Here is a 27,865-nt window from a genome sequence, read left to right as displayed (position 1 = left end):
AACCTCCCAGAACCCATTTCCGTAATTAGAGGTTCCATATTCATTTCATCCATTAGGAAGGCGCACACATAAAGGTTTTCTTAAAATAAATAACCGTGCTAAAAGAACCAAATTTAATGATTCCGTGACGTCACCGGGTTGTCCTGGATACGGAGGCAAAGCCTGGAAAGATACACGTAGGGCAATGGACATGCGCACTTTGCGATTCACCGCGTTTGCTGATGCAAATATGGCCGTAGTCTAAATGCGATTTGTGCCTTAAAAGTTTTGCGGGGAAGGACATGGGGCTTCTCCAGACATGAGAGTGTGTGCTGTAATGTGGATGTGTTTATTTCAGTTTCTAACCTCCCAAGCTATACGTAAGTACATATCTCATGTCGAGCCTCCAAGGATGTCCCGTCTCAAGGGGACTCATCACCGCGGAAAGCTAACTAACAACATTCAAACATCAATTTCGAGTTAACGTAATTTTTAAAAATATTTGGCAGGAAATCTGGACCAGTGAACGTTACCTCATTTGCATTAGAGAACATTTCGTTTCAGAAACAAGTGAAACCCAACATCGGACGAAGGCTGCAAGTGAAAAACAGCACGATCTTTGGTGTTATCGGTGCGACTCCATGGTCGAGGGTGAGAAATGCCTGGATTTGGCTGGAAATTACAGTTATTTGCATCAGAAGTGCGGGAAAGAACAGAAAAAGTGTCAGGTGAGGTTTTTCACATTATATAATTCCCATAACAATTTCCACTCGAGAGATTCTCGTGAAAGTAAACCATTATTGAAGACCGAATGAGCCCCAATACATTGAATATTATTAATAATACCCGTCGCGTTTCAAAATGAAAATTCCTGGAAATTTAATTTTCTCCCATGTATTGCCAGAGGCGAAATATTGCTTTCGATTTCTATTTGGCCCAATTTACTTATTTTCCTCTAAAATGTTTTTTCCCTCGAAAATACGATTTTTTGGCGATTCTTAAATATTGGTTTATCACTATCTCAGCTTCTCTACGTGTCACCATTTATCCAGAGATTCCGCCTATGCCCTGAGAACTACGCACTCCTTATGTCCATTTGAGCAGTGTTGTTCCATTTCACTCACGTTATCCGAAATCGATGCTACCGAAAGCAAATAAGGGTACTCATGGGATTATAGAACGACCTTGCTACAGTTAGATGGGAGTGCTTGTGCCCACAAGGCAGAGCAGGCTTCCGTTCGGAAAATCCAGGAGGGAGAGCAGCAACCTTTAGTCCCAGAGTACCCAAAACCGGAGTAGTCTAGAATCGCTCAAAGCACTGCCGAAACCTCCGGATTAGCGGTACTTTTGAACAACCATCGACAGTCAGCTAAGCTGGAACAGCACATGGAGGAAGCTTGCAACAAGATAATAGCGCTGACAAAGCAACTTCACAGGACAGTGGGGGAAAAGATGGGGTACGAAACCTCACGTCCTACTCTGCTTTTTCACTGCGGTAATCCGACCGAGGGTCTTCCAGAGATTCGTAATTTGATTGGAGTTTCCGCTCTGGCTCAAGAGCGAGGATTGAGGCCTGCAAACAGTCAAAGCAAACACTAGGCGAAATTGGTCATTCAAGGATTCGAATCACACTGCCAGGGGAGGAAGATCCGTTTGATCGACTAAGGCTCTCGTTTGGAATAAATATTCCAAAAAGAAGGGAGTTTGAGATGGAACTTCTTTAGTCGCCATCGAAAAACCATCAGATTTACTAAACTGTCGGGTCACGAGGTGGTGATGCGCAAGTCATTAATCGGAATATACAGGGCTGGTTATAGGAATGGCGAATAGGCAGGTCGCCCTTTTTCATTTATCTGTCTGCAGGGAGGACTTTTGAAAACGAAACACGAGCAATTCTGAACATCTAAGATAATTTATGAAAAAACGGTCAATATTTTAAGCCGATTTTGAGTCCCTTCTCTACACCCCTTTAAGCGGGAGGATGTCCATTTCCAAAATGTTAAACGGAAGAGGAGGTGGAGTGATACCTCATTCTAAAGATAATTCAATTTACTTTGGAACCCCTGAGTGTCAAGTCTCTACTTTCAACACAACCAAGATGGCGGCTTCCCATAGATAGAGATCCAGATTTGGCATCCGACGTTTCGTCTTTCGGTTACCATCATCAATATTATTTGTACTTATGGGCGTCACGTTAAATTTTTCGACAGAAAATTAGTAGGATGACAAATCTGGAACCGTCATCGTGTCGCTGGGAAGAAGTGCTTGCGATTTTGCGCTTCTTCGGCAAATAACGTTGAGGCGAATAAAAACGAAATCTACAGCTTATAGTTTTTCCCGGCTGTCTTCGGAAGAGCCCGGAAAATTTTAATTTTGAAAACGGCATTTGGTCAAGCGCTCGCTTGTTGCCGTTTAAACTCCTTCCTATCTCCTCCAGTTACCGAGATCCCAATGGTGAGGGTCGAATTTGAAATGTCCTGTAAATTTCGTACGATATGCGGAGGAGATCACAATTCATATTTCCTGGCGTATACCATCTAAACGATGCGAATACAATTTATACTTGATCACTTTTTAATATGGTGCTCCGGTTTACTAGCAGTGTGGGCAAAACGGCAATCGCTAATAACCTTTTTCACTCTGTCTGGATTTTGGTATATTTTATGTTATACGTGATAATAAGTTTACAATCATATGCGCTTTTTCCATTTTTTTTTGTAGACGAGGAAAACCTTCATAGGTGCCTGGCCTGTTCTCCTGGCGACTGGGCTATGCGGGATTCACGTCTTATAGGGACAGCTACCCATTAAAAATCTCCCCCTTTTCGCCTTGTGTCCGTTTGGATCTAGCATTCGGCATTACTTTAAGTGGAGGCGAGTTCCCTCCATCGTCTTTTTTCTTCTCCTTTCGTCCCACTTTTCCTCGCATAATTTCTAATCTTGCCCCATGCATTTTCACTTTTCAGCATCTCGCTCGCCACTCTTTGTGCTCCTAACTCCACTTGTGATCCTCCTTCAGTTCGCTTTTACACCCCCATGGTTTCATGCATTTAAGCATGGCATCCTCTGGGTTCTGCATTTCCAGAATACCAATATTCCGGTACTTTTTTTCTTTCCAATCTTGTACAAATATCGGCTGTAACACCCGTGGCCGCTTAGTAACTGCGTTAGAAAATAATCGATTTCCCCCTGTCGTCCTCGTTGTTCATTCCGTCACCCTTGGGATCAGTTTCCTCGTTCATCTCAGCGCTCTTCGCTCCCTCGTCCACAAAAATTGCCATTCGTCGATGGCCTTTTCCTCGCTGCCATTTTTCCGTCCCTTTCCATTTTCAAAATCCTCATTTTAGGTCAAATTAAAGGTCGAAGAAAATATAGCTACACAAAAGTACATCGAAAAGTTGTTTGTGATTGGTAGAGCAATATTAGTTCATAATTTGCTTAATTATTTAAGGTGTCCTGTGGGAGGGACTTAAGAATTTAGAAATGAAATTCAATGGAAGTCTCCCCTTGGTAGTGTTACCTGGGGTTTTATTTTCCAACACAGAGGGCGATGCCGTTAAATCAATGCACTGGCGACTTTACCTGGAAGATGACCTGGAGGCCCGGTTTTCGAGACTCCTGGAAACTTTGCTAGGAAGATATCTTCCATAGAAGCGACGAATCCAAAGCATTCCATTGGTCAGTTTTTTTGTTTCCATGGAAACTATCTAAAATTCGAAAAACGGTGCCTAACAAAAGAAGATTTTCTTGACTTAGCTGAAAGTTACTTTGATAAATTAACTATCAGCTAAAAGCTTTTACCTGTAGACCATGACAAGCTGTCATATCAACGAGGATAATGGCAGCGACTGCAAATTTGGAGGTAGTAACCAGGGTACAACCACCTTTAAAACGAGATACCACTCGACACCCCTTCCCGTTTGCAATTTTGGAAGTAACTGGACCTTTTTTCAGGAGCTGAAGTTCCAGGGCTGAAAATAGAATAACCAAGTTCTCCTTAAATCAAAAATCGCCAGGTTCGAGCGATTTTACAAATTTTCAATTTAAATGCTGAAAATTCTGGTGCAATGTTTTCGTTGAGCTACACTGTATATAAAGAAATCCATTTACGGCGAACCCCATCGTGTGGGTTTCGTACATGTATTTCGTTCAAATCGTCATTTTGCTGCCTTGGGTGTAAAAACCTGCAATACCTCGCGGATATTCCGATTGCCCAATTACATTCAGACTTTCAACTTCACAAAGAAATTTAATTTCCAAACTCTGCTGCTTTTGCCTTTTATCCAGGGACCGAAATTGTTCCTTTGCAGGTAAGACGTATCTCCATGTCGACGAGCACCGAGGAAGTGACGGGAACTCCAAAGTTGTGGCTCCTGCAAAGAAACTGCTCGGAAACTTGCGAAGCTGGTTGCATTGTTATCGGCGAACGGACGAAACTGCATTCCTGCATAACTTGCTGCGACGAGTCCAATTTTTGCAACTTCGGAAGCGGAGCGTCTAAAAATAGAGCTTTTGTGCACTTCTGGCTCGCTGAAATGTGTCGTGCTTTTTTAGATATATTAATAAAATTTTAACAGTAAATTCCAATCATTTAAAAGCAACAATTCCAATGCCAGAATTGATATAACTGCATCAAGTAAATTAATGGGGCAATTAACGCCAGTCGAAAATGCTCTCTGCAGCTATTGTGACTAGAACTGCCTTAGTATGTTCGTGGTTTGCGCCTTAAGTGCCTTATTGGTTATACTCAAAATCGGTAAGCTATTTTAATTCAAATCGCACAATGTGACATTCAATAAGCAGCAAATTGCCTTTGAGTATTTAGGGCAAGTTGCATGCATATCTGTGGTCCCCGGAGTATCCACGCGATACTCGAACGTTAATAGCTTTACATCGTTCAATTAAACCGGACATGTTTGTTTTACTGCCCTTCCTAATTATAGTTGTTAATGGTCTTAATGGAATATTGATCACAAGGGGATTTCTTCGAAGCTTCGTGTTTTGTTGCAGAATATGCATCTGCTTTAATCCAGAGGCATGAAAACTACGTTTTAGTAAAACCCAGAATATCCAAAGAATTATTTTTTGAACAAGAAGTCCTGGTCATTCAAATCGACAAATGGCTATTACTGTTCCCAAACAATGGTAAGTAATTTTCTGAAGAGACCCTAGGTGCCTCAAATACTCCATGCAGACAATCTGCGTTTTGCCACAAATTTCAAAACCGAATGGATAAGTGCTGAAGGCACAACAGAGGACAATAGAGTGAAATGCGAGTTTAAAACTGGAATTGTCCAAAGTCTCGGAACGGCAAGCCGGGCTGCAGTTTCTGTTTGCGGAACTTCCTTGACCGGATACTTCGAAATAAATAAACTCTCATATTTCTTCGAACAATTCAATAGCACCAATGCGGAACACAGATTGTATAAAACGTGAGTAGGAAACAGAATCGAGACCGTTTTTTTTTCATGATAAGCAACGCATGGAATGATAGAGAGCGATATTCGGTGAGGCATGAAAATTAGCTGAAATAAAGCTGACAAGAAAAACTTAACACAAAGTGAAATGTGTTTTACCTATAAGCTTTTCTTATGAAGTTTCGTTTTTCGGATTGTCAAGAAAACTTGCGCAGTCTTCTTGACAATTTGGTGTATGCACTCCTCATAAGAGTCAAAGTAAGTAATCGATATTTTTTATAATTTTATAATTTGTGTTGTAAAAACCTCGTTACGAGCTGAATTCAAATTGTTAGCACAGGTGCTATTTAGTTAGAGAATTTTTCAAATCTCAATAAATGGCAACTTCTTCGTTTGTACAGGGTCCCGTCGATATGGTAGCCATTTCCAGCCATTATTTCTTTCTCAGAAATTCCAAATGTGAGTTTTGACGCAGATGTCACTCAGTTCCAGAAAATGCCTGGAAATCACTTCTTTATATTTCCTTTAATCCTAATGGCGATATTTTTTGTTACTCAATTCCCTTTACGAATAAAGCTTGCCTGATAACTTCTTTAAGTTCTTCAAAGGATCTTATTCAAGTAAAATACAATATTACTGCTCCCCAATATTGGCAGAGGCATTATCACAAATTGAAAGAAAACACGGTTACGAATTGAGCCCGTCACAGGCGGCATCGCTAGAATAAATCACGGGGAGTTTGCTTGCATTTGCGTTCAAATACAATTCCAGACTGTGTAATAAATTTGCATGACAGTATCAGGCTCGATATTATAGGGACTAGTTCAATAACATATGCATGCTTTAAGTGTAATAAAACTATTGAAAACTACGTTTTAATTAACAAGCTGTAACATTAACACAGCAAATATTAACGAGCTGTAAAGCTCACGCTTGATTGAGCTTCATAATCACCTTGCCTCCTTTCCAGGAATCTTCTTAAAGAAGCTTTATTCGATTAGTTAATTTGAAATTTCTCAGAACGAAGAAAAGCAGTTTTCCTGCAAGACGTACTCGTTCAGCTCACTACTCTGATTGGTTGTTCAATTTGACCGGAGACACAATTGACATACACGGAAATGAAAGCGAAGGAGATATCGAATTTGATTATCATCATAGTCATCGACCGGATTACGACCCTCATAACCCCGGTCGAGACAAAATTCCCTTGGAGTATTTGCGGAAAGGGACCCTGGGGGAATACGGTGACGAGGAACAGGAGAATGGGTATTTTTACGACACTGCCTGGTCTGCGGTTATAACCGAAGGTGAATTTATATGATTTCATTTTTTCAATAGTATTTTTTCAGTAACTAGAATAGTTTTCTCCCCTGGGGATTTCTAATTTAATTAAAGCTGCACCTTATTGTAAACGAAAAGCAATTGGATAGAAATTAAAACATTTTTGGACGATTTATGTGGAGAACCACAGAGAATTGCTAGCGGAAATGACTGACATGTAGATTCTACTCAAAGAATATTTATATACGGCCGATTGTCAAGAAAAGTGTGTACGATTTCTTGACAATCTGGTGAACTGAATTTTTTTTCCTGAGAAATAAGTGTTTTGAGATAGTTTGAAGGACGAAGTTTTTCCTCGCACTTTTGTTTGGCGAATTTTCCGTTTCCTTATTTCTGCGCCTACCCATATAAACATCATCGGATAATCACATATATCAAATTACGAAGAACCATATTCCCCTATAGTTCCTTGGTAATTTGATGACTGTGTCTTAGATACTGATTTACATGAATCCTCGATAACATAAATATAAATAAACATATACATAAAACATAATTGATTTTTTACTTACTTTAGCTCATACGTGGAGCGGCGCCGTTTTACCCACTCGATGGTTGGAGATAGCAGTAGGGGTGGATCACACTCTCATAACGTTTCACGGTAAAGATAAGGTGCAGCAGTATGTCTTGGCTTTGATGAACATTGTGAGTGTAGATTTCACCCTTTTGAAGCTTCCAAGATTCTCGATTTTAAAGGGAAACTTTTTGGCTTCAACCCATATTCATTGATACTGGTTTACATAGGTGAGCGCGATTTATCAAGACTCATCACTAGGCTCGAACATTAAACTAGTAATATCCAGACTGCTCTTATACGAGCATCGCAAACACGGGATTGTCCGTCCTGGAAATGCCCGGAAATCCCTGGAAAATGTCAACATCTGGAACAAGAAGCTTCATTTGTCTCTAAAGCCCGACCAGGCCAAACATGATATGGCAATTTGGTTGACTAGGTAAATTAATGAAGATTATTCGTGATTATTGAAAGGGATTTATTTATTATTAGGTCAGATATTGGGGGGCCTTCCGGTTACGCCCCTGTAGGGGGAGTTTGCGATCCCAAAAGAAGCTGCGCTTTGAATAAAGATGAGGGGCTGACTAGTGCTTTCATTATAGCTCACGAGATGGCTCATATGTGAGTAAATACGAGAGATATTGCAGGTGAACCACCGAGTTATTTAGGCTGGGGCTGACCCATGATGGCGACATAAAATCCAATAACAACTGCAGTCAAGATGCCTCTGAAGGCAGTGTGATGGCTTCGATGGTTTCGGCAACTTTCAGCAAATTTTCCTGGTCTTCCTGCTCTAAAAGGGAATATAACGAGAAAGTCGGGTAAAAAGTCGAACAAAGATTAATTTTATTATTGAAGGCGAGATCGAGTTTTCAGTAATTGGACGTGCTTATCAAACTCTCCACGTTTTAAAGAAGAGATTCAGCTAAACGCCACACTACAAACGGCTTTCAGCATGGACGAGCAATGTCGAATGGAGTTTGGGGATGGGTAAATTCGCACACATATTATGTTTGCTGCCCGGATAATCCGTTTTCGTGTTTACCAAAGCGTGGCAGACACCAAAGGCAAATTGAATAATAATTATTTTTTTGTTTAGTACCATTCCGTTTAGCTAACAGCTCTCGGGTAAGGGCTCAAGCCAAATGGATTTCGCTTCAAATAAAAACCTTTCATTCCAAATGGAATACCTAATTTTAATTACTTACTTCATTTATGATTGCATTTACTTCTTCATAAACGCAAAAAAATTCTAATTTATATAAAAAAAACACCTTTTTGCATCCAAATTGAGGGATTTGTTAAGGAGTATTAGCCTTTAAAGAGAAAAGTAACATTTTCCTTCGCCATATTATCGAGAAAAACATATTTATTTTTCAAATGCAGGTATTTAATGTGCAGAGCTTTCGACATCATTGAACCGTGCTCCCATCTCTGGTGTGGCCATATCGATTGCCCTATGGTATGCAAAACCAAAAAGGGGCCTCCTCTTGAGGGCACAGAGTGTGGCTTTGGAAAGGTAAAACCTTTATTAAAAATGAGTCCAATTCGCAAAAAATGATTTTTAGTGGTGCATAAGTGGCTACTGCAGCGACGTCCCCCAACCGTCTGACCGAATTCCAGTGGCCCTAAACCCTCAACATGGCGGTTGGAGTCCTTGGGCTCTATGGGGACCCTGCTCGAGGACTTGTGGCATTGGGGTGCAGTACCGATATCGATCTTGTGATAATCCCAAGTAGGAATCCTCTAGGGAAATAAATAAGTATATATTTACGTCTTATTGTTGTATCTTAGACCTTCATATGGGGGTAAAAATTGCCAAGGTCCTAGTGAGGAGTTTCAATTGTGCAATAAAACCCTTTGCAAGGACCAGTTCGTTGATTTGAGGGCGCAACAATGCAGGATGTTGCCTACAATTCTTAATTTTACCGGTGCTGGCGTAGGAGACACTTGGCTGCCTTATGAGAACCTCGAGGGTATTTGATGATTAGAAATTATGTATTTTGTTTAGTGTATTTTGATATAAATAGATGATAAAAAATGCAAATTCTCCTGCGTAAGTGAAGAGCGGAAAGAGGTCCTCGTAATGAATGAATATTTACCGGATGGAACTCCTTGTGCCTATGATAATGAGGACAAAATATGTATTAAAGTATGCTGTTTATCATGTTTCAACCTGAGATTTACTATATAGTTTAATGGTCTAGGGTTCATGTGTCTTAATCGGTTGCGATGGACAACTAAACTTTGTTCTAAAAAGAGATAGATGTGGCATTTGTGGAGGTAACGGGTCTGGCTGCATTAGCAAACACGTGACCTTAAAAAGTACTTTGAAGAAAGGTTTCAACTAACTTTTTTTCGAATGATTCGTCATATATTTCCAAGGTTTCAGAGATGAAGAAGATCGCGATTCTGCCTCGTATGGCTCGACACATTAACGTGGACACTAACGTAACTTTTCAGAGTTCTAGCGAATTTCTCAATGTCGCTTTTGTCTTGAAGAATAGAAGGAAGAAAGGTTACGCCGTTACCATCCCCAACACTGCAGTACATTCGAAAATCGTCGAAGGGACTAACTTTTTTTATAGGAAAATTGGAAACTATCACAGTATATGGGCCAGTGGTCCTATTTTGTCTGAACTGATCATTTTGGTAAGTATTTGCACCCTTAATCACCATCAACCTATACCGTAATGCCTTGATTTAAGTCATTGCTGCAGTCCCACGAATCGCACATCTATTTTAAGGTCCGAACCATGTTTCAGCATATTGTCAAGAATATCTTCAAATCATACTTGTTTTGTTACTAAAGGTAGTTCGTTATAATCTTGTATGTTTATAATTTTCACATTCTTTAAATTGATAAATATTATAATAAGGGTTTACGAACAGTTGTGGCGTCGCTAGGCGTCTCTAGATCGCTTCTTCCTCACATGAATTATCCTTCGCCCTAATGTCAGGAACTTACGTATATTTCTTCTCCCAAGGTCATAACTTCAGCAAAACAAGCCCTAGAAGGCATCCAGATATCTTCTAACATCCAATACTCCATCCACGAAAACTTTCTAGCCCCCTCCAAACGATTCGTGTGGATTAAAGGAGGATGGGGTCCCTGTTCTGTGAGTTGTGGCGGAGGACGAAGACAGAAAACTGTGGGCTGTTGGGATAACGAAGAGAGGAAACTGAGTAAACGCAAATTTTGCTCTTTATTGCTGAAGCCTGTTACTGAATTTGAGGCTTGCAATCAATTCAGGTGAGGTCGAACTAACCGAATATCAATGATTATTTGTGAAAATTCATCAGTTGCGAGTTTAAATGGGTACCGGGTGATTGGGAGTCTTGCAGTGCCACCTGCGGCAGCTTCGGGGTGCAAGAAAGAGAACTCTACTGCGTGCCAAGCTCAGTGGCTCATTCTGTAGATCTCCAATACAACATAAACGAAAACGTTTGGAAATATATGGTGAATCCAAGAAAATGTACCGGAGATCTTTTAATCGCCATGAGGCCTTGCAACAGGGTACCGTGTTATTACAACTGGGAATACAGCGACTGGTCTGAGGTAAAAAAAAAATTGAAATATTGTTTATTTATGTTTGTGTTAATTGCGGTGTTCCAATAATAGACCTTTGGGGCACCTTAACTTTCGGTGTATAATCCAAGTGTTAAAACATTTATTGGGTTAGAGCAATATTTAATAAGAAAACAAATCTCTACAGTGAAAATAAACAGATTTCGGTTATATATTGGAGTATAGTTAAAAGTGTAAACAGTGAAGATAATTACTCAAATTAGTTAAGGTAAATATTGGGGATGAGCACTGAACTCGCAGCGTCAGACAGAAACTTGAACTATTAGATATCATTCTTCTAGTGTTCGGTGAGCTGTGGCACAGGAATTTCCTCCAGAACGACTTACTGTCCCGCCTCAGAGGGGGGCACCTGTGGCGAGCCACCTCCTCCTCAAAGAAAAACCTGTGGAAATTCAACGAGACAAAACCACAAGCTCTGCAAAGGGTGGAAATTGAAGGAATGCAAGGAAGACGCTTCCAAATACTGTGGATTTAATTTGTTGCAGAGATATTGCCATTTGAAGGGTTATAGGAGGCTTTGTTGCCAGTCTTGTTCGGAAAAGTACAATAAAAACGTTCATCACAGTTCGTATTAAATTACATATAGTGATTCAATAAAGCTGTCAATTTACTTATTTAATTTTTCCTTTCATAGAATCATTTCAGAGAGCATTAACGACAAAAAGGCATTAATTCACCTTAAAGAATAAGAAGTCTTTCAAATGAATTTTCTAATTTAGTTTAATTTTTTTCGGAACAATCACATCAGGTCCGATTACTTAAACTTAAGGTCCAGTTTACTCACTTAAGAAATTATGGGACCTTTCTGGTTACTTTTTACGGTTTTGGTCGCTTGACAACCTAAAGAAAATAATAAATTTGTGGAGGTTCTAGTCACTCGAAGTCCTGAAATACAAAATCTAAATTTTGCTGTTTCCAAAAGAGCCTGATAGGCTCCATGCTGAATGACTCTGTGACTTATGACGCCCTCCGCTTGGCTTGGTAGGTATGTTCCCCTTGCTTCAGAAGGATCAAAAGTATAAGGTGAACACATCCCATAACCATTGTGGGTGTGATTCTCATCTCTCCAGTTATGTAGAGATACTTCTGTCCTTATAGAGACTGCAGTTTTACCACTAAGTATATTACTTGGATTTTTCAAGTTCAGTTATTGCTGCGTAAGCAATTGTTAATCTAATCAAAATACTCCTGGAAACTCCAATTTTCCATGAGGTCAATCTCCAAGATTTGCCACACACATCTTTGCACATTCGTGGCGAAAGTAATGCTTTCGCAGTGTGTTAGCCACATGGGTGTTACATGTAAGTGGTTTATCGAGGGAACGCCCCAGATACTTCACTTTTGTTAATTCTTACCCCAACAATTGTTACCCCAAAGAGGGACGTTTCTTTCAGAAAGTCAGATAAAGTTCAGGAAGAAGTTTTCCCGGAAGTGTCCAGTCGATTCTTTATGAATACTGCTTGATCGTTTCCTGACATTTTCCTTAGAGTAAGAAGTCTCCGATCAGTGATCACAACCCAATTAATACACCCAGCCATTATACAGGATTTTACTGAAATTAATGTACAACTCTTGACTAAAAAATTCTTAGCCAAAAATACACATATTGCGGGATAGGAAATTTTTGAAATTTAATATAATTATTTCAAATAAACATTAAATGTTTTTATCTATTTTCAATCATTTTGAAACTAAAAGTTACTACACAAACTGCCGTGTTTTCACGTAAGCAAGATCGCGTTTTAATGCGTAGAAATATTGAAAATGGCGCGGGATTCGGAAATAAAAGTATATATTTTTATTACCCCCGCACGAATGACTTTCATTTTTTCTCTGTCACCGGTTTAATTTATTTTTAAATTTTTGCATTTCTTGTAAAATTTGCGTCAGGCATACAGTTTCCTTATAAAAAAATTATTAACGATACCTTGCACATCATCATTATTGTTTAGTTGAAACAGAAACATGAAAACATATTTAATTCTAAATATTTACCAATTTAGTTTAATTCTTATAATAAATGTATAAAATCAGCTATTGGCAGAAAAAAATTAAGTCATTCATACAGGGGGTAACAAAAAAAAACAAACTTTTATTTACGAATTTTTTAATATTTTCACGCATTACCAAAAATCCAGTTAACGTTAAAACACGTCAATTCACGTAATAACTCTTAGTTCCAAATTTAGTGAAAATCGATAAAAGCGTTTAGCAATTATTTAGAAAAAAAAGATATTAATGTGAAACATTCGACACCCTGTAGCGGCAAAACAAAGCAACATTGGATATTTGTAGGTGAGTTTGAACGCTTTATTTTCGTTTCAGAAATTTTTCGGCAAGAGTTGTACAGTCAGTTCAGGGACACCCCGTATATGTAAGTTATGTTTTGAAAATTTTTGTGTTCCGTTAAGCGAAACATGTTTTAATTCTGCCTTAGGACCGACCGTACAGAAGATTTATATGATTCTAATGGGATAAGCGTAACCTAAACTAGCTTAATATGTGTCTGGTTTTATCACAATAATTATTACTTTATACGGGGTGCTTGGAGAAGTTAGTAAAAATGATGAAGAAATGAAATTCGAGCCAAAAATAGTAAAAAACTTCTTATAAACATTGATTCAACGGAACACCTTTACTAGGATATGGCCCTCCAAAAGGATCCTCTCATTTGGATATTTAAAAAAATAACTTTGATAACAAAATTAAAATTGTAGATAATAATAATACCATAAGAGTCTCATAAGTGTCGTCAAAATCGATTATGAATAATGGTAGTTTTTTATCTACTCTTGACGGAATTTTTTCAAATATTTTTTATTCATTAATTTCATTTATTAAGTAAAAAATATAATTTTTTAATGAATTAGACTTTTTTCAAGAAAAAAATGCCCTAAATTTTTTTCGAATTCTGGTTAGTTAAATCAAAAATAATAATTTCTTAATTAATGTACGACTGAGAACAGAAAATGTTCACATAATTGGTATTTTTCATATTGATTATTTTAATGTAGAGATTGTCACTTTCTGTAATAAAAATAGTGTGCACGGTGAAAGTGACCCAAGAACGTATCTCAAAAGTTGCTAATTAACATGAGAAAGCAAAAGAGTAAAGAAAATAATTTTTTATATTAAATTTACGTTATAATTTGGACTATAAAATATACAAAAACATGTAGGTGGCAATAACTGCAGGGAAACTATCACCGTGAAGAATGCCTATTTTGGGAAAATATTGATGTTCAAAGTCATACATTATTTAAAGCATAATTGTTCCTGCCTGAACTACATAAAAAAAAGTAGGAACGTTTGCTTCAAAAAAATCTAATTCATAAAAAAAAATTATTTACTTGAAAATTTAAACAAATAAAAAATATTCGAAAAATTTCTATAAAAGGTAGTTAAGAAAGTACCCTTATTTACAATCGATATTGATGAAACTTATGATAGTTAAAGACCCATATGGTATGATTATTACTTAAAATTTTCATTCCATTGTCTTAATTAGAAAGAAATGTATTTTAAAAATGACTAAATGAAAAGAACCTATTGTATGACTATATCTCAGTAACGGTGCTCCATTGGATCATCGTTTATAAGAACTTTTCTTATTATTTTTGGCATTACTTCCTTTTGAAGTTCATCTGCTTGTTTGTATATGTTTCTCCAAACATCCTGTATAAGGCGAGTGCGTGTGTACGTGTGTGCATGTGTGTGCGTGCATGCGTGAGCGGGAGGGCGAACAATTATGACATTGTAACAATTTTAGTACGAGCACTCACTTCGGCGATACATGAACTGATATTGTTTAAAATAATTCATTTCGCGTCTATAAAATCTCGACCATACAGTCGTCTTTGTTTATCACTTAAGGTTGGACAAAACCAAAAAATATGATCCTGCTCCTGTCCCTCCTGAGGTGAGGTAATCCAATAATCATGCATGCGGTGGACCAGTGCTAGTATTTTCTCAGGAAGTATTAACAAAAGAGTGTTTTTTCAGGTGGGCGATTGGAACTTCAGGTTTGGGAGTTTTCGCAAAAGCGGTGCTCAGTCCCTAAAGGGGATGAACTTTCTTTGGAAATGTGAACGGTTTAAAATCGAGTTTATGGGGGAAATAAACATCCTGAAAGGATTGGGGAGACGTGTGAGTTATCCTGAAAATGACAATATCCACGCTGAATGCCTTGTTATTACCAGTAGTGTTAATTTATTGTTATGGGTGCATAGTGAATACAATTTTTCGTTTTACAGCTATAAACTGTATAAAATCCCCACGGAGCAATGAAAATATACATCTCTGAGTGAGCAATTCGTTTCACATTATTTTTGCTTTCATTACGTACGTTTCTTGAAGTCAATCCTTCAAAAACGAAAACAACAAATAATTCCAGTGAAGATTTATTTATCTCGCAATTATTATAGAAAAAGTCTTGTCGTATTACCAAGTTCGCATGAGTGCGGTTTAATCATGTAATATCCATGTCGATCGAAGAACGCGGCTTTAATCATTTATTATCTCTCGGTAAACCGCTAAAGTAGCATGTTGATCCTCCTCTGTATATTTAACTTTACAGAAACCAAATATAAGTGTCATAAAATGATTTTATTTGGATAATACATGCCATTAAAGCTAAAAATACGACTCCGTTTTAGCGTTAATTGCAGAAGGAAAAAGCACCTTTACTTCTTCCAGAACAGCCTCCAAGAAAACAGCAAATAAATCTGGAATTTTTGCTTTCGAAACTAGTAGTATTGACAATAGGATTTGATTAGATTTTATTAATCCTCATCAATAAGTCTCGGTTTTCATTTAGTGCGATAAGGATGTTACAGTGATTTGGAAGGTTGCAATAATAATATTAATCCGGTTTAGGACAAGTGTCAGAGTGAACATACGGTGGATTATGCTACGCAAGAGGGTGTTTTTAGGGTTTGTGATTGTGATGATTCTGTGCCTTCTCGAGAATGTGAGTATTCTTCATTCGTGTAGGTAAACACTTGTCATGTTAAAGATAAAATCGTCAGTATGCCAATACAACGAAAGCTAAGGGAGTCTAGTATAGGTACTTTCAGAAATTTTGGTTACTTACACAATGTTCGTTTGTGCAAACTCGTTTATTTTATATACATGCAAAAATATGCGGGAATTTCTGTGCAGGGAAAACTCATGCTTACCGCAAGTGTTCACAAAGAGAAGCAGTTCCACTATGCTGTGCCCGGAATCCATATGCCTTTACAGATCCGCCTGACTGTGAGGTTCTTATAGTTCTCTTTGGCTAAATTCATAGCATTGGGTCATTTATCGTCAATTCTGAGAACTCAATAATCACTCCACAAAATAGTAGACCGGAAATTTTAGAAATTTGCTCAAAACGTTCTTGCTATTATGGCGAATGTGACACACTCATTTTGATGCTGATATGGCAGTGGAGGATCCACCACTGAGTCACTTTTCCCCTCACCTAATTTCTCTCGCACTAGAGTATGTTTTAACTCCGCTAATACCGTAATCAATCCGTTACACACGAGTTAAGATTTCCATTCAAATGTGCGCCAAACAAGCATAAAAGATGGGTTGTTGATTGACTCCGTCGTACCCAAATCACTCTCCCAATTGAGCTAGGTAAATAATGGCAGTTTGCGAAGCCAGAAATAATTAGAACGAATCATCAATTTAAATGTGGTCTTATGACTTTTACAATCTCCATGATCAATGACTCATCTTTGCTGCTTAAATCCCTTGTTTCTTCGTAAAAATCGCGTTACTCGGAAATGAGCATTGCGTGGTGTAAACGGGGATTTTTCGAATGTCTCGCAAAATGCCATAAACCAAGATATATTTGGATAAATTCATAAACAAGGACCGGATATTGTATACGAGCTAATCTTTGATCTACTCGAATATTGGCAGAGCAGAGGGAATGATTTCGTAGGCAATATAAAATCGAAAATTATCATGAAACCGCGACATATTTGCATGGGTTCGGTCACTTTTAGGTAATGGACGAGCAATGAAAATTCCTTTCAGTGTCCGAGGATAATATTTATTCTCCCTGATCGCGATAAATCTTATAGAACTTTCACCTTCTTTTATTAGTACCATTAGACCAATAAAGGAGTTCCAAAGAAATAATAGTCTCTGGCCTCATTAAGATGTATTCAACTGTAACAGCCAAAGCTACAATGAAAGTGAAATTTTCTGAAGGGTGGCAAATGACAACGACTACACAGAAACTTGTGATTTGGATTAAATTAGCTTAAGTGGAGCCGAGGCAGGTCCCTTCGGACGAAATCAAACTCAGAGAATTTTTCCAACAAACTAGTAAACGAAACCAGAATGTATCCCTAATCACGTGGTTAATCTTGGTTAACAAGGGCAATCATGTTCAGCTATTTAAAATATCTCCTATAATGCTAAATTTGAAAAGATCCAGCGTTGGGAACTTTAAATTGATTTCACAAGAAAATTTGGGATATTTTATAATCTTTCAGGTGAGAAAGTTTCTGGGTGATTTCAGAATTAATCCCTAATTACGTGGGTAATCCGGTGAACAAGGTTAATCAGCTTTAGCCAATTAAAGGCTCTTGAACGAACTTCTAGAGTCCAGAGAAAATGTTTTCATCCTCTAGGATTTCTAGGGAAGTCCTAAATTAATAGTGAACTAGGCACAACTAGTTTATAACGACTTTTGGTGACCTCTTAGATTCATTCCAGCAGTTTTTAAAGTGAAAAATCTGATCATTTTGAGGACAAGGAAGAATGCTTCAAGTAAAAGTAGACGAAGTCGACCTCGGAGCATTTTGGAAGTGGTTCCAGGATTTTTCGGGAAAAAGTCTTCTTTTTGGAAGACTAAAATCGACCCCAAAATACTTAATTAAACTACATACCTAAACAATGTAGTACTCTCAACTACCTATTTCAATTCCCTCTTACACCAAGTACACTTCCTAAAATCAAGTGTTTACAGAATGATTCAGGGAGAGAATTTTAGATACTCAGATAATTCTAGTTTAAGGCGATTTTCCAAAATGATATTAGATAATTTCCGCTATTTGACGATGGCTCTTTAATATATAAGAAGGTCCCAATCATTTATTGCAACAAAATAAAGCTAAGTGAGATCCAATTGTTGCGACCTGTGTTGGTAGGCATATCAGGCCCAAATCAATAGGAAAACATCGTTATCCATCGTAGTAATTTTTTTGTTATATTTTTGTTCATCTTTATCTGGTGTGAGAGCAAACGCCATTTTTTCAGACACTTAGTTTGCACCACTCGTCTGGAAAGTGGCTCTTTCCTCGCTTTGTTTCCTTATATCCTCGTCCTCGTTTTTCCCAATATCGTTTTTGCCACATATATTATTGTTTAATATCAATAAACCGTAGTTACACTTAGAAAAGTTTTTTTTGCACGAAATCACCTCTCTGAGACTACAAACTTCGGGTGGTCCGAAGTCAATATTCAGTCCACGTTAGTTGGGAGAGCTATTTTACAAATTCCCGAATTCCGGTAACATTCTTGAAAAACATAATTTTTCGGTTGCTTTGGGCCGGAACCACGTCACTATTTCCAGAGATCTGAAATGTTCCTGGTGGAAAGGGTCGGGATTTGCAGAGAATCCAGAGCGGCAAAATTTTCAAAATAATTTATTTTGCTGCACCAGATCCTCGGCAAAATCATATGGCTCGTCATGTTGCATGATAAGTTGAACAATATCATTGTGAGATTTGGAATGGGTCTAGAGGAATCTTTGATCTCTTCCAGAAAACGGAAATGGAGAATGACCTAGGAAAACTATTGTAGAAAACTGGATTTAGCAGATTTTCAACCGTTGGAAGAGACCGTTTTGGCTCAAAACATCTCCGAATTTAAAAAATTTGAATGTCTCGCGTAACCGGTCGAAGCCACGATTGATCAAAGTCAAGATTTTGTGTTTTTAATTCTGACCCTGACTCTGACCAGTCGTGACCTCGGCCTGTTGCGCGGGACCTAAAAATTTTTGAAATTTGGAGGCGTTTTGAGCCTAAGTAGCTCTAAGTAGAAGACTGCTAAAAAGTCGGAATGGTGGCCTGGATTAACTGGATAATCTGCGTAGACGCAAAAAATCAAATTTTCCATATTAATCGCCTAGGTCCAGAGTTCCCCTGGACACCCGCAATATAACAAAATAAGCAGATATTCTAGTCGCGATATGTATTTTTAATTAGAAGAAGAATAATCTGTAATTTTAGTCTGCGTAAATTGGCGTTTAGCAACATCTTCCAATGTCAGCATTAGAAGCCTCTGCTTTTCTATGAAATGTTTCCCCTATAAATGAAATAATCCTCAAATTGTGAATGTATAGAACACTTGTGATTACCAATTAATTGTCATACTTCAGGGACGAAGTGTCCGTGGAACTATTCCAAGAATGGACTGCTGGTCATCCAAGCGGTTATTGAACAGCCATAATCAACGAGGATATTAAAAATGTTTAACGACTACGGATTTTTTTGCTTTTCCTATTATCGTTAACTTTATTTTATGTGTCATCAAGAACTGTTTACGTTATCGAGCGTCTGCAGTATATAGAAAATTCGCTGCTATATTTGCAGCAATGGGAAATTTTGCATTGTTAAGAGATCTAGAAGCAAGACATTTCAGAGGGAAAATTCCCGTGAAAATCGCTGATACTAGTTGGATGGGCAAGTCAAAAATCTACCCTCAGTTTAAGTTCTTAAACAGGAGCAAAACTTATTTGGTTTGATCACACTTGCAGCAATTCCAGAAACGGTTCTGGTCTTTGCAAACGGGTAAAATGTTTAAATGCCCATAATGACTGATGTACTGCAAGTGCGAAGGGTCTCTAATAAACCTCCGAATTATCCAGCCGAGGAGGCCACAAAGCAAATTTAAGCTGCCGCATGCATGTCGGTTCTCAGTTCAGGCGTTCGTTGTTAAAGTTTTGAGGTTACTTTTTCCTGCATGCGACAAGCTCGGAGCTGACCGTGTATGACCCAATCAAGGAAGTACTGGATTTGATTAACGATTTGGAAAAATTATTAGGGAGTTACTATTAGGTCGTGTAGTATGAAATGAGTAGATTCTCGAAATGCCACATTCAACTGCGAATAACTTCACTCTAAATCTACATTTGGACTTGACTTTTTTATGTGGAAAAGGCACATTCTTCCTCTTTCGATCAGAGTTTAAAGTGTTAAAAATTATTGAAAACTTTTTTTTTTATAAAAATTTCCGTGCAGCCATGCAAAATAACGAAATTCGTGTGTTAATGAAATATGAGTTCCACCGTGGAACCACAACAGCTCAGACGGCTCGCAATATTAATGATGCGTTTGGTACTGAAGTCACTTCACAGCAAACAGTATCTCGTTGGTTCATGAAATTTCGTTCTGGCAATTTTGACCTAACAAATGAACCACGTGGACGACCTGAAACTCAAGTGGATAACGATCATCTGAAAGCCGTGGTGGAAGCGGATCCACGTCAACGTGCGTTCGAATTTTCGATAATATTCAGTGTAACCAAAAAAACAATATTGACTCATTTGGCTGAAATTGGTGAGGTGAAGAAGCTGGACAAGTGGGTACCGCAGGGTACCGCATGAGTTGAGCGACATACAGAAAGAACGACGTCTCGAAGCTTGTGTTTCTTTGTTGTGCCGGTATAATAACAATCCATTTTTGATTCTTACTTGTGATGAGAAATGGATCCTACATAACAATACGAGACGTCCATCGCAGTGGTTGGATCAAGATGAACCACCAAAACATTGTGCGAAAAAAAATCTTCATCAAAAGAAGCTTATGGTGTCCGTTTGGTGGTCCAACGCAGGTGTCATCCAACACAGCTTCATGAAACCTTTTTTTTTTTTTTATAGAGGTTCAGGGGAATCTGCTAAAACAGACATTGGAGGCTTGGCACTCGGCGATCTTGTCCGCCCCCTTTGTGTCGGATTGGCGTCCCAATCCAAGGAGCACCGACCGACTAAACCCCCTTTCCTCTCTTCACCCAGTTCGTGTTCCTCCTCCCGGAACCGCCGTTAAGCATTACTTCGGGAGGGGGGGATGGTATAGTGCGACATCTCACTTTCCTTGTGTCACCTGTCTCTTCTTCTGCTCTCTCTCATCTCGCTCCTTCATTCCAATCTCCTCAGTTATCCATTTCTCAATCGCTCTCCAGTTTCCATCACTCTCCATCATAACTAGCACAACATTCTCCAAACCAAACACCACTCCAAGTTCTCTCTCCGCGCACATTCGTTGTCCCCTCCAATTTTCACATTCAAAAAACGTGTGCTCCACATCGTCCCTCTTCCCACAATACCAACGTTCCTCAGTTTTCCGGATCCCGAAGCGGCACAGATACTGTCCGAAGCATCCATGCCCCGTCATAAACTGCGCCGTGAAGTAGTTTATCTCTCCGTGTCTTTTCCCTATCCACCCTCGTAACTCTGGTATCACTCTTCCCATCCATATTTCCGCCGATACTTCGTTCCATTCCCTCTGCCATTTCTCAATAGTATAATCTCTCAGTTTTTCTCTTGCTTGCCTCATATCTTCTCTATCAAACCTGAACTATCCATCATCCGGTCCACTGGAGCTTCATGAAGCCTGGTGAATCGATTACGGCTGATGTCTACTGCAGACAACTGACCGAAATGATGAGGCAACTGACGGTTAAGCAGCCAATCGAAGCGCACCGCTATTGTTGCACGACGACGCTCGGCCACACACCGTACAAGTCACCTCGGCCAAGCTACAGGAGTTGGAATGGGAAACTCTTCGTCGTCCACCGTATTCACCCGATTTAGCACCCACTGATTACCACTTCTTTTAAAATTTGGATAACTTCTTGGTAGGGAAAACATTAGAATTCCGACGAGGCTGTCAAAGCTGCCTTCCACGAGTTTATCGACTCCCGGCCTGCAGGCTTTTACAGCAGGGGAATTCCCGTCAAATGGCAGAAGTGTATTGGTAATGGTGGTGCATATTTCGATTGACAATAAAAACATTTCATATGAAGAAAAAATGACTAAAGTTTCAATTCAATTCTACTCATTTCATCCTACACGACCTAATATTTTTCTTTCCAAAGTTTCTTGATTGAATTATTTTATTTTCAGAAAGCTCTCCCCAACAAACCAAAACAAGAGTTATGCATAAAATCAGACGTCTACGTAAGTAATTATTTTTTCTTATTAAGAGGGTTTTCCGAACATTCCTCCTCCCACTCAGAATTCTTCGAAGTACTGTTCTCTGAGGGGCAACTATTACTCCCAGCTATTCTGGAACTACTATGTAGGATTTTTATGCTACAACTACTCCAACAATGCCAGATTCACCAACAAATACAAATCCGATATGACTTACGATTTCACTTGCAACGGAAACGATTTCCGCCTTCCAGTTGCCTTGGTGAGCACAGAAAAATTTCCTCTAGGAATTTGCGTAAATGCCTCGTGGAAACTCGATGAATGGATGATTTAAGTCTTCCATGAAAAGTGACATTGCGGCTTAATTTTAGCCGCAGATTGCGGTATCGATAGACGGCTCCATACCGATGTTATTTTAGCGTGTTTCGTGTACATTTCTGCACTACATTAAAGATCATTTTCTCATCTTCTGAGCAAATACCGCGGAATACACACATTTCGCATTAAACACGCTTTAATTCCCCAAACTACAAAAACAATAACAATTTCATTTATTTCGTTGTTTGTTAACGCTGCAATTCGCGAGGTCATAAAGCGAATTTACTGTTCTTTATATTAAGCCCCAAGGCATTAAACATTTCAAGCACTTTAGGTTAATGATAGCACTATTGCCTTGTACGATTACAAGGAGGCTGAATCTGCCGATTTACTCAGGAAGTCTTTTAAATCCGAGGAGTTGTTTAATAATTATCTAAAGTGCTGCAAAGAGGCTGAGGATTGTTGCTCGCAATTCATGACAGACACCAACATAATCAGTAGTAAGTAAAACCTCCCTTAAGGGGGTAGTCTAGTGTGAAAGTCTAAAAATAAACTGTTTTTCTTTCGCTGTGCGGGGTGTCCATTTAAAACCCCCTCGGCTTTAACGAGTTTATTTGTGATTTCGTAAAAAATCAATCATGAGGATTCACAGGGTGTTACATAAACGTACTGACAAACTTTTGTGCAATTTCGAGTGCGCAAAAACAAACATTTGGATCGAACAAAGTTAGGCACGAAATTGTGCATACATGGTGTTTCTTAGTCGGTGGTAAAAAATTAAACAGGCGAATCATGAGCTTATTTTATGATAAAAGTTTCATATGAAGGTATTTTCTACATTTTGATTTGCGAAGCATTGAAGTTTAATTTTCATTTCGATTTTCATTAATTCCTTCGTTATTTGTCAAGATAATTAACTCAAAATTGTTAGTAACAATCATTTTAACATTAAGAATGAACCAAAATAACGAATGTTTAAAATTTCTACAGGGCGTCACTTTTTTCGCGGTCACTCTCAATATTTTAAATCAAAATTTGTTCATGACATTTTTAGGTATTATTCATTAACTTCGTTTAATCCCTTAAGTCCTTTATTAACTTTATTCCACTTCAGTTTTTGGTAACAGTACCGTAAACGGTTTTCGCTCCGGTCGTTATGATATTTTAATATGTTTTTCTAAAGGTCGTTTTGAACAACTCTTTTAAAGGGACAAGGGCGCGCAAATGCCTTTTTCACACTTTTTTTTAGGTTGAACATTTTTCCAAATCCAACTGTCTTACGGGATCGTGGAGCGAATAGGGGTGCTGGGTGGGGTAAACTGCTTCACTATGGATATGTAATATTTTGTTGTTGCTTTATAGATCTGAAACGTTGTTGATAATTACCTCACTCAGCACTCCAATTCACTCCATGAATCCCGAAAGACACTTCGCTTAATGGACTAAAATACCAGCGTGGCCCCTGCGCAAGAAAGATACACAAAAATTTTACAATTTTATTTTAATTGCAATCGCAATTGAAAAAAAATATAAATTCTTATCAAAATAAGTAAATGAAAAACATATTGCTTGATAATAATTGAAACTAAATGAAATAAATTTCCTTTACTGAGGTGATCCGAACTAACCTGAACTAACCTGAACTAACCTGAACTAAATGAAATAAATTTCCTTACTGAGGTGGATGTAACTTTGCAATTTCAATAGAGAAATAAGGAATGAAAAATGGAAATGTGTTACCTTACCTTACCTCACCTTACCTTTTTTTTTCCGAGGAGGGGGAATTTTCTTAAGACACCCGGCTTGGTCCTCAGCCGGGTAGTGTGGGATTCGACCGACCATTACGTCGCCCGCCTACCCATTAAACCCACCTCCCCTCTTCTGCCCTGGGACTGCCACTCAGCATTTCATCAGGGCTTCCTCACTTCCTCGGACTAGGTACGGACAAGGTTCCGCACCCCACTCTTCTTCCTCTCGTTCTCTTTTACAATCTTGGCCCTCAAGATCTTCTCTATCAGGCCCTCAAACGCTACCCACTTGCTCTTACTTTCAACCAGCTCGTTCCCTATCGTACTTCGGTTTAGGTCGAGTCCCCCCGCCCTTGCCTCAGCGCGATAGCTCTCCCACTCCGGACACATCCACAGCGTATGCTCCGGTGTGTCCTCCCTTTCGCTACAAAACCAACATTCGGCACTTCTCTCCACTCGTATCCGCTTCAGGTATTTCCCGAACACGCCGTGTCCGGTGAAAACCTGAGCCAACATGTATCCACTATTCGTCCACTCGCACTCGTACCACGCACGGATCCGGGGTTTGAAGGTTTTTGTCCAACCTTTATACTTCTCCCAGTCCCGCTCCCACTCGTTCATTACCCATTCCTTCACCTCGCCTTTCCCTTCCCACATCATGCTTCTTTTCGTCACCCTTATTCTCACCGGAGGTATCTTGGCCAATGCCAACACCGCAGCGGCCGGTGCCGTCCTGTAGGCACTGGCCACCCTGAGTGTGAGCAAGCGATTTGCCCTATCCAGGATGGCCTCGTACCTTCCGTACGTCAGCTCCGTCTGCCAGACTGGAGACGCGTACAGCAGGACCGACGATGCCGCCATGACCATCATCCTCCTCCTTTCATACGCCAATTCACTCGTCCTGGGCAAGATGTCCTCGAGCTTTCCGATCACTCTCGCTACCTTTTCGGCCGTCAGTGTGTTACCTTACCTTATCTTACCTTACCTTACCCCACCCAGCACCCCTATTCGCTCCACGATCCCGTAAGACAGTTGGATTTAGAAAAATGTTCAACCTAAAAGAAAGTGTGAAAGAGGCATTTGCGCGCCCTTGTCCCTTTAGAAAGGTTGTTCAAAATGACCTTTAGAATAACATAATAGAAAAAAATCAGAACGATCGGAGCGAAAACCGTTTACAGTATAATTACCCAGTTTTTTTATTAGAAACAGTAGTTTAAGAGATATCTGCTAAAGTTAAAACTACTAATTTGGACTATAATCAAAGTAATTGCTGAAAATATCCTCTTCTTACCAAAGTGCAAGATTCTGCCTTTGTCTCATGGACTGCCGAATATTATGAAAAATTCCAGGTACGTTACTAATAGTTTGACAAGTATTTACAGTTCTATTTTTCAACTCTTCTTTAGTGTTCGCTGCTGTAGAATATACTAAAGTTTTCAAATGTCCGCACGCAGAACATCGAAACTATTAAGACTAGGCGCCCGAGGAGTCCAAGACTGAGAACCTCCTTTCTCTCTCGACTTATCTTCAAAGGTTTCGTTCAAAAATTTCAAGAAACTATTCTTTCTAATAGAAAAAACTACAGAGGCAAAAAAGGAAATAAAAGACAAGGGACTAAATGAAGTTAATAAATAAAATCTAAAAATGCGGTAAAAAAAGTTCAAAAGTACGATATTGATAGTGATCACGATAAAAGCAACGCCCTGTGGAGCATGTTAAATAACTGTTATTTCCTTTCGTTCGTAATGCGAAAATGATCGTTACTACCAAATTATCTTTACAAGTGACAGAAATTAATGAAAATCGAAACAAAAGTGGAACTTCAACACCCTGTAAATCAAAATGGAAGCTATTTAGGACACGCTTTTATATGAAACATTTATCTTGAAATGAATTCATGATTCATTCACTTCATATTTTACCATCTAGTCGGAAACAGCCTGTACCCATCATCATAATCGATTTCTTCTAAAATCTCAAATAAAATCATAGAAGTCTGAGAGGCTGTTAAATGGACACCATGTATAACGTTCTGAACGATCATATTGTAGAAGAATTAGGCAAGTTCGGGGAAAACCTCAATGCACACCCTACCTACCTCCTCCGCACCCGCAGCGCTCACTCTTAATGCCCCAGTTTTAAAGCGTTATAGTTAGTCAAAGAGGAAGGAATCGCCTAAACCGACTATGGATTCGTAATTCTATGACTACGAACTATGGAAAAGCGCAAAAATTTATTTGTTTTTTGAACCGTCACACTAGACTACCCCCTTAAACATGTGGTCAATAAGTTTTTGTTGTTAGCCAGAGACGAGTGTCCAGTGGTCTGGGATGGTTGGTCATGCTTCCCAAACACCGCTGTGAACACCACTAAGACCCTGCAGTGCAGCAGTCAAGTCTATGAATCACCGGATAATGTTTGCACTTGTGCGTAATCATAAAAAAATCTGTACCTTTCTTAATCACCGAAGATTCTAGTGGAGAGCAAGAAAGAGTGCTACTGGAACGGGACCTTGGAACTAGCCCTCTGGAACCAACAAACCGACTATTCTTCATGTAAGATAGCTCCAGTATATCAGGGGAGATACGAATACTATGTCATAGCCCTGATAATCTCCGTGGTCTGTTCCTTTCCTGCTATAGTGATTTTCGTCACCATACCCTCCCTCAGGAACACAAAGAGGGTGATTTTCCATAGGAATTTGTTAATCACCCTAGTGGTTAGGAATATCCTGAACATCCTGCTGAAGCAGCTGGTGCTTATTGACGCCCTTTTGACCCCAGCTCAAACTCGCGGTGTCATGGAGGGCAACTCCGTGTGGTGCCGAACTTTGTCCTTTTTCTCCAGTTCGGCGATGAACTCAGTTTATGCCTGCATGTTAGTCGACGGGTACTACTTGCACAAAGTCATAGTCAGAACCTTTGCAAAGGAACCACATATGATTACTATTTATGTGGTGATTACAGGTCGGAGTGAAACGGCTGTCTTTTGGGCTTAGTCTTATTTTTGAGATTTTAGTTCTAACATTCCTGCCCTCCTTAATATGGGCAACAATCCTCGGAGTGAAACACAGAATCTCCTGCTGGGTGGTGGACACCAACGGAGAGCAATGGTCAGTGGACAGTTTTCGGCTATTGATACTGATTATAAATGCAGTTTTGCTGCTGGATATAATCAGGATCATGCTTTCGAAAATGAAGCAGGGAAACACTACCACTCAAACCATGTAAGTGGGTTTTTAACTAAGAAAGTGTTGGGAGAAACCGCATTTGGCTTTAGGGCAGCATTTCGGGCCACTTTATTCTTAATCCCCCTCTTCGGACTGCAGTTCCTGATAACAGCAAAAAAGACCGTGATTAATGACACGTGCTTTGCTGAAGACATCTACGAATATTTTCGGTACACCATGGAAGCTGCGCAGGGGATGTTTGTGGCCATTCTCTTCTGCTATGCAAACACTGAGGTCGTACCTATGATAATTCCTTGTACAAGTGTTAGTAACAGACGAAATTTTAGGTACACAATGAATTGAAGAATGTCTATAGGAAGTTAATTATTCATTTGCACCAGCGGTACGGTTGGAATATCGGGGGAAACAATTTCAGTAGACGCAGAACTACTACTGGTACTTACGTAGGTGCTAGAGGCTCCAACAATCAATTTTAAGTTTTAATAGAGACAAACTTTTTTGTACAATTTTTTAAGTGTGTATTAGAGAGATCAGATGATGTGAATATTGATTTTCAGATATCTGAATACCCAATTTTCCTACACTCTGTCTAAATATTGAAAAAATTAGTCA

General features: G+C 39.0%; 4 protein-coding genes across 7 annotated transcripts; 3 read left to right on the top strand and 1 right to left on the bottom strand.

Moving 5' to 3' along the window:
* Positions 1 to 210: 210 nt before the first annotated feature.
* Positions 211 to 4,559, top strand: LOC136348981 (uncharacterized). Its single transcript, XM_066300195.1, has 3 exons — positions 211 to 359; positions 544 to 707; positions 4,289 to 4,559. Exons 1-3 carry the CDS (start codon positions 299 to 301, stop codon positions 4,550 to 4,552), a joined length of 489 nt encoding a protein of 162 aa, XP_066156292.1. The 5' UTR covers positions 211 to 298; the 3' UTR covers positions 4,553 to 4,559.
* Positions 3,526 to 16,274, bottom strand: LOC136348980 (uncharacterized). Its single transcript, XM_066300194.1, has 3 exons — positions 16,017 to 16,274; positions 3,780 to 3,949; positions 3,526 to 3,685 (listed from the first exon to the last, which is right to left on the bottom strand). The coding sequence occupies exons 1-3, from the start codon at positions 16,066 to 16,068 to the stop codon at positions 3,557 to 3,559; spliced, it is 351 nt and encodes a 116-aa protein (XP_066156291.1). The 5' UTR covers positions 16,069 to 16,274; the 3' UTR covers positions 3,526 to 3,556.
* Positions 4,550 to 11,453, top strand: LOC136348977 (A disintegrin and metalloproteinase with thrombospondin motifs 3-like). The gene is made up of 18 exons (XM_066300187.1): positions 4,550 to 4,734; positions 4,989 to 5,123; positions 5,173 to 5,410; positions 6,416 to 6,702; positions 7,254 to 7,381; positions 7,481 to 7,689; positions 7,743 to 7,871; positions 7,919 to 8,071; positions 8,127 to 8,240; positions 8,637 to 8,769; positions 8,819 to 8,985; positions 9,045 to 9,226; positions 9,281 to 9,402; positions 9,458 to 9,590; positions 9,643 to 9,902; positions 10,238 to 10,503; positions 10,554 to 10,809; positions 11,121 to 11,453. The coding sequence occupies exons 1-18, from the start codon at positions 4,686 to 4,688 to the stop codon at positions 11,412 to 11,414; spliced, it is 3,255 nt and encodes a 1,084-aa protein (XP_066156284.1). The 5' UTR covers positions 4,550 to 4,685; the 3' UTR covers positions 11,415 to 11,453.
* On the top strand, positions 14,599 to 27,797 carry LOC136348978 (corticotropin-releasing factor receptor 2-like). 4 transcript variants are annotated; one of them, XM_066300189.1, is made up of 11 exons: positions 14,599 to 14,758; positions 14,842 to 15,363; positions 15,495 to 15,808; positions 21,968 to 22,021; positions 22,080 to 22,259; positions 22,650 to 22,815; positions 26,367 to 26,489; positions 26,541 to 27,029; positions 27,082 to 27,289; positions 27,343 to 27,526; positions 27,580 to 27,797. In XM_066300189.1, exons 3-11 carry the CDS (start codon positions 15,746 to 15,748, stop codon positions 27,727 to 27,729), a joined length of 1,617 nt encoding a protein of 538 aa, XP_066156286.1. In that variant the 5' UTR covers positions 14,599 to 14,758; positions 14,842 to 15,363; positions 15,495 to 15,745; the 3' UTR covers positions 27,730 to 27,797. The 4 variants fall into 4 exon arrangements, with proteins under 4 accessions (XP_066156286.1, XP_066156285.1, XP_066156288.1 ...); XM_066300188.1 differs by having other exon boundaries at positions 14,842 to 15,808; XM_066300191.1 differs by having other exon boundaries at positions 14,599 to 14,763; positions 14,842 to 15,808.
* The last annotated feature ends 68 nt before the right edge of the window (positions 27,798 to 27,865 follow it).

The sequence above is a fragment of the Euwallacea fornicatus genome, chromosome 36 (assembly GCF_040115645.1).
Source record: "Euwallacea fornicatus isolate EFF26 chromosome 36, ASM4011564v1, whole genome shotgun sequence".
Classification (NCBI taxonomy): Eukaryota; Metazoa; Arthropoda; class Insecta; order Coleoptera; family Curculionidae; genus Euwallacea; species Euwallacea fornicatus.
Note: the sequence above shows the minus strand (reverse complement) of the source record. Positions and strands in the feature narration are given on the sequence as shown.

Bases quoted from the DNA above. Each gene is read 5' to 3' on its own strand.
- LOC136348981 (XM_066300195.1), top strand. From the start codon at position 299: ATGAGAGTGTGTGCTGTAATGTGGATGTGTTTATTTCAGTTTCTAACC. The intron at 360-543 runs GTAAGTACATAT...ATTTCGTTTCAG, and splicing joins TCTAACCTCCCAAGCTATAC to AAACAAGTGAAACCCAACAT. The intron at 708-4,288 runs GTGAGGTTTTTC...GTTCCTTTGCAG, and splicing joins AAGAACAGAAAAAGTGTCAG to GTAAGACGTATCTCCATGTC.
- LOC136348977 (XM_066300187.1), top strand. From the start codon at position 4,686: ATGTTCGTGGTTTGCGCCTTAAGTGCCTTATTGGTTATACTCAAAATC. The intron at 9,227-9,280 runs GTATTTGATGAT...TGATATAAATAG, and splicing joins GCCTTATGAGAACCTCGAGG to ATGATAAAAAATGCAAATTC. The intron at 9,591-9,642 runs GTTTCAACTAAC...CCAAGGTTTCAG, and splicing joins AAAAAGTACTTTGAAGAAAG to AGATGAAGAAGATCGCGATT.
- LOC136348978 (XM_066300189.1), top strand. From the start codon at position 15,746: ATGCTACGCAAGAGGGTGTTTTTAGGGTTTGTGATTGTGATGATTCTG. The intron at 22,260-22,649 runs GTGAGCACAGAA...CAAGCACTTTAG, and splicing joins TCCGCCTTCCAGTTGCCTTG to GTTAATGATAGCACTATTGC. The intron at 27,290-27,342 runs GTAAGTGGGTTT...ATTTGGCTTTAG, and splicing joins AACACTACCACTCAAACCAT to GGCAGCATTTCGGGCCACTT.
- LOC136348980 (XM_066300194.1), bottom strand. From the start codon at position 16,068: ATGGATTCCGGGCACAGCATAGTGGAACTGCTTCTCTTTGTGAACACT. The intron at 3,950-16,016 runs GTAAGCATGAGT...TTCTATTTTCAG, and splicing joins TCTCTTTGTGAACACTTGCG to CCCTGGAACTTCAGCTCCTG. The intron at 3,686-3,779 runs GTAAAAGCTTTT...TTCGAATTTTAG, and splicing joins CAGCTTGTCATGGTCTACAG to ATAGTTTCCATGGAAACAAA.